The 5638-nt window shown below is 41.1% G+C and overlaps 1 protein-coding gene across 2 annotated transcripts; it reads right to left on the reverse strand.

Moving 5' to 3' along the window:
- Positions 1-812: 812 nt before the first annotated feature.
- LOC100284087 (DNA repair protein RAD51) lies at positions 813-5089 on the reverse strand. Of its 2 annotated transcripts, none has more exons than NM_001370578.1 (8): positions 4750-5089; positions 3942-4100; positions 3585-3618; positions 3447-3517; positions 3156-3382; positions 2816-2947; positions 2655-2721; positions 813-1190 (listed from the first exon to the last, which is right to left on the reverse strand). In NM_001370578.1, exons 1-8 carry the CDS (start codon positions 4763-4765, stop codon positions 1012-1014), a joined length of 885 nt encoding a protein of 294 aa, NP_001357507.1. In that variant the 5' UTR covers positions 4766-5089; the 3' UTR covers positions 813-1011. The 2 variants fall into 2 exon arrangements, with proteins under 2 accessions (NP_001357507.1, XP_035821798.1); XM_035965905.1 differs by lacking the exon at positions 813-1190 and adding an exon at positions 1197-1355 and having other exon boundaries at positions 4750-5086.
- Between the last annotated feature and the right edge of the window lie 549 nt (positions 5090-5638).

Below are 5638 nucleotides of genomic sequence, written 5' to 3' on the forward strand. Positions count from 1 at the left end.
ATTCCACATCAAACCTATAAAACAGTCTATGGAAGTCCTTAAGTTGAATGTGTTGAGATCAATATAGATAGGTATCTAAACAAGCCCTTAGAGCATCTCCAAAAGACTCTTTATTTTTTGACTCTCTATTTGACTCTTTATTTGTCTCTCCATAAATATTAAACTATATATATAACATCTCATTCCAACAGACTCTCCAAAATGCAATTTAGCTTGGCTAGCGAGAGTTGCTAGCCAAATTTGGCTAGTGAGAGAGTTAATTTAGAGAGCCAGATAGCTTAGCAAGTTAAATGGCTACTCTGCTGAAGAGCTATTATACTATTAAGTAGCTAAAATTTAGTTTAACAAGCTATTTAGCTAGTCCCTTGGAGATGCTCTTAAGTTGTTCACTTATTAACAGTCAAGACTCGAGAACAATGTGGTTCGCCAAACACAGGATCACACGATAGTGATAAGTCCCTAATGTCTAAGGTGAAAGGGAAAATGTCTTTGGAATTTAGTTTCTCAAACCAGCATAATCAAAGCTCAACCCAATCAGGCCTTCGGTTTGAGGTGGATTTAGATCTCTCTAATCCCTCTCGATCCACCCCTAACCGAACAAACAAGTGTGCAAATCTTGATATGCCCACAAATCGTAAAGCAATGAGAACTAGGAAAGTGAGCAACACTCCATCTTCCGCACGTTTTTTCTAACTGTTATCCATGTCAACTGGCTACTGGCCACCCTGCAGCTGTTTTTGCTGATCGGTGATCAGAGAAGCACATATATGCCCGCTATTATAGGCTTTACTGAATGTACGATGGGCCAGATGTTCAGATACAAAACACTATATTAGCCTGTTCTGTTGTATTTACTTCTCTCTTAAGGTTGGTTGGTAGCCAACGGCACAAAGCAACTGAGAATCAACAAAATGGTACTATTCTCCAGTCTCACCTCACTAGTCCAAAAGATCCATGGCGAAGAAAGCTGCAGGAGCGTAGTGGACATACAAGTGCTTGACACCAAGAATGCTACGTTACTCGGGCTCGCTTGTGGTTTGAGCTCACAGCATCTCTAATCCCTTTGCCTGTCACTGCATACGGTGCTGAGGCTACTGGAAGTGAAGGAGACTTATCAAGATGTGCGTATCGTTCGTTCCCATTCCAGTGCAGAATCAACCGGTTCGTGCATGAGTGGGACCAGCTGTCACCTGCATAACAAGGTCATTATCTTATCTTGGAATAATCGGTTAAGTGTCCAGTGCCCATGAACTATTCAGAAGAAATATGTCACTGAACAGAGGAGGAAAGCTACAGTCACCCATCTACTTAAAAACCCTATTTTTCTTTTCTTGGCACACATCCATCCAACCTCACTGTAGAAAAAAAAAGGTGTAGCTATTGTCATAACTTGGACACTGTCAGAACTATAACCACTTTAGGGCTAGTTTGGAAACTTAAATCCCCTCCGGGATTCCCAGGGATTGAATAGAAAATGAGCTACTTTTTCCCTCAATCCTCAGGAATTCCGGAGAGGATTTAAGTTCCAAACTAGCCCTTGTAGATTTATCGAAACTTAGCCTGTAATACCAATTTCTTATAAAACAAACAGAGGAATGAATACAGGGGAATATGGTTACTGCTAAGGTAGGGAAATGTGGACCTTGTTGGACACGATCTGATTATATGCCATATATCCATGTGTGTGTGCTCGTTTTTTTTGGGAGTGGGGGGGGGCATTTTTCCTTTGTACAAAAAAAATGATGACACACACGCGGATATAAATATGAATGACTAAAAAGAGATCATGGCACCTCCATTCTCCTATGGGAGCTTTATTTGGAAATCATGGTCGCCTAAGAAGTATTAAAATTTCCTACAGCAGCCCATAATTGGTGTTGGATTGCTGATAGTCTTGCCCGCAGAGGGCTGCCTCATCCGGATCAGTGCCCTTTATGTGATCAAGAGGAGAAAATTCAACAAAATTTGACGAACTATGTCTTCTCCAGACAAGTTTGGTATTTACTCTTATGCCTATCTGGTCCACACTCCACAGGACCTCTCACTGCAAATTGAGGATGAGGTATTCTGTGATTGTTGGCCTCCGATTAATACTTTAATTCCAGGACATTGGAAAAGTGGAGTAGAGTCGTTGATCTCCTTGGGAGCATGGATGATTTAGCGACATAGAAATGAGTGTTTCTAATGGTGCTGCACCAATTATCCAAGTTGTTCTAAGAAGAAATTTTTAAGGGAGCCTCTGGTGTATGGCTGGTGCAAAAGGTTTGGCAGAGCTTGTGGCACCAATTATAGTGGAGACACAAGATTGCGGTATAGATTGAAAGTTATGTACATTACATATGCTACAATTATACAAAAAAACACAACACCCTTTTCTGTTTTTATAGTACGATTTGCCTAGATAATTTCATCCACCCCACATTATCACGGTACCGAAGTTTCGGCTGCAATTAGTAAATGCTTGCCATTTTGACTTGGTCACTGGAAACGTGTGCCCAGAACCAGAACAGAAAGGCAACCTTGGTAACAAAAGCAAGGAAATTCTTGGTGCTAACTTCCTGCTGCTCTGTGAGCAATAATGACCACAAACATCCAGTACTGATTCGAAGATGAAGAAGGAATGGAGGATTATACTTGTATGACACAAAACTGACCTAGAGCAAGAGTCAATTGAAATGACCCTTCTGTAAATTTAGTAGTGACTTGGTTCAACAAGACAACCTGCTCAGCAGAACAAGATAAATATGTTAGCCACATCAAATAGGTAACATACAATCAGAATTAACACCCCTCATACGCATGATGGGTAACTTACTGCCAAGTTATATGTCTTTGCAATCTTCATTAACTTCAATGATAATCCACTTAGCACTCTGGTCCTCAGTGCCAGATCTTCAAAATCTTGTCGAAAGTGGAAAGTAACACTATCAATAATAACTATACGCACCTGCGAAGTAGATAGCCAAATCTTTACTTTTGAACACTAGGTCAGTTGTCGTACATTGGAAACCAAAGAACTGGGAGATAACAAAACTAGCATGCATTATGATGTCCTGATTGCAAAACAAAACATAGAGTAGAAAGATAAAAACGATTGAGAACACAACAAAAGTATTAAAGTTAGACTTGAGAAATCAACTGTTGAAGGAACTCACATCTTTATGCTCTCTGAGGAACTTCTCCATGTAGTTTATGACTGCAATTTGTTCGGTGTAACTGCATATCCGGAAGTAATAGATATCCGCCAGGAAACGCTCAGGCTGTAATTGTTTTTGGACAGAAGAGGACTTCTCATGGCTGTGCGGAAAGTGCTCCAGTATGTCCCTAATACACCCTTCAGCAATCTGGTAGACACGTTCAACCATGAAACTGCCCTCTGTATCTGTTACAATAGGCTTTCTCAGTAAAGCACTAGATGATATGTATTCCTGTGTGAAGCAATTTACCTATATAAACTGCTTTCCCACCAAGGCCACCACATTCCACTGGGATTTGTACATTGATTGCTAGTTGAATCCTGAAGAAAAGTATGTATTTAGTAGGGGGATCTGCTGTACTTGTACTCATTACTAAGTGCAACATACCCCAGTTGAGTTTTACCAACCCCTGGGACGCCACCTGAATAAAATTAGTGCTGTGCATCAGGCAGTTGCTTCAGATAAATCAGCTGAGAGAATCAAAACTATGTAAACTACTTGATAGAGGGGAAATCAAGGGGATTTTCTGATCTCTGGACGTGAGGAGCAAAGCATGATAGAACAAGAGACACACTAAGCTCTATGATTCTTCAGAATAGCACAAAATTTTGAGAGATCATCACTAGTAGACATGAAGCAAACAAAGAAACACAGGTTACATATACCTAGCTAATTAATTAAAAAAATTGCCCAATAACTTCTATTTGATCCTTCATAAAGAATAAGCTTGGAAAGTGAACTAACCGATCTCAGTAACTTCTTTGCAGTGAATCCCGCCACCAAGTATGTCATTGAGGTCACCAGAACCAGTAGTGATGTGTTTCTGTGACAGCTCATCAGAGAACATATCCCAGGCATTCTGGGCTCCTGAAACGTACTTCTGTTGTGGTCCATTTCTAGAGCCTTCAGAACATCAAATAGACCAGCAAAAGTCAGCAGCACAAGGGCGGAACACAGTTTAGGACACAGGTCTAGATCAATACTTCTTTCACTAAAATTCGAAATTAGTGGGTATGAATTACGTAGGTCACATTTAACACTTAAACCCTTCCACCACCAGCTCAATAATCTTTATAAAAAAATCCCTAACAAACCATGGTTGTACCTGTGGTTGGATCGTAATCTAATGGATCAGATAGTTTGCTTGCACGCTTGCACAGAAGGACTGCTTGCATACCAGTCGTTGCCTGGATTATGATATAGATAATGTATATGCCAAGGTTTTAAATCTCGGTCTAAGCCTCTTAGCTGTTTTCCTACACAACAGTTATGAGCAACTGTAGCCGGAGATGGCTGTAGGGCTAAGCTATTTAGCTATTTTTGCAAAAATTAGGAGAAAAAACACAGAACCTTGGCATAGCCTGATAACAATTGCTAACTGATTCATAACCTTTACTACTTGCAAGCGTAGGTCATACGCAAAGACTAAAACTAAGCGACGATAAAACTAATTGACTAGTTCAACAAACATAGATATTTAAATCTTTACCAAGGATGTCCAGAACATACAAGCAAAAGATGAGAATGCGATGGAAGCAGAGAAGAAACTTGCCAGATTGATCTCCCATGGTGATTGCCACTTGGAGAGGTGGTACTGATTGGGGGAAGAAGAGAACTGCAGTGCGGATTTCAGTATCTCACAGCCGCCGACCCGTTGTAGCCACCTCCACCTCTCATATCTGCCTCCACAACCGCTCGTAGCCTCCGTCGGTGGCGCCACGCAGCCGCTTACGTCGACGCCGCCGCTGTCGCTTAGGGGGGAGTCGCGCCGCGCCGTCGTCTCCGGGCTCCGGCTCACCGCCGCCTTTGGGGCTCCGGGGACCAAGCGAACTGCGCACAGTGGGAGACTGGGAGTCAAGTGGAAGAGAAGAGTGTTTGGGCTACACTGCTCGGAGGAGGCTATTTGGGCCGGTCGGCAGACCGCCCATCGATTTTTAAACTGCCATCCGCAGCAGGGATAAAAAAGGCGGAAAGAGAAAAAAAATTTTGTTTCTCTTTCCGCGTTTTATTATCGTAAACGGGATTATAACTGGAATAGTCGTAAACAAAATTAGAGAATGTTTTGAATTTACTAGATCTAATAATTAGTGATTAAAATTAATTAAAGACATCTAAATATCTTAGCTAACTAGGTTAATGTCCGTACGTTGCAACGGGACATATAATATCTCGATAACTTATATATACAAATATTTGTTATACAGTTATGAGATAAATGATGATATTCACGAGCTGTCCGGGATGACATCGAAGAGAAACTCAGGGCTATGAAGCACGAGCACTCACCTAGTAGTGTATTATATAAGATAGGTCAGTGCACGTGCATTGCAATGAGAACATATAATATTTCGATAACGTATATATACAAATATGTGTTATACGGTTATGAGATGGATGACAACATGCGCGAGCCGTCTAGGATGACATCAAAGAGAAATCAA

The sequence above is a fragment of the Zea mays genome, chromosome 3 (genome assembly GCF_902167145.1).
Source record: "Zea mays cultivar B73 chromosome 3, Zm-B73-REFERENCE-NAM-5.0, whole genome shotgun sequence".
NCBI classification, from domain to species: domain Eukaryota; kingdom Viridiplantae; phylum Streptophyta; class Magnoliopsida; order Poales; family Poaceae; genus Zea; species Zea mays.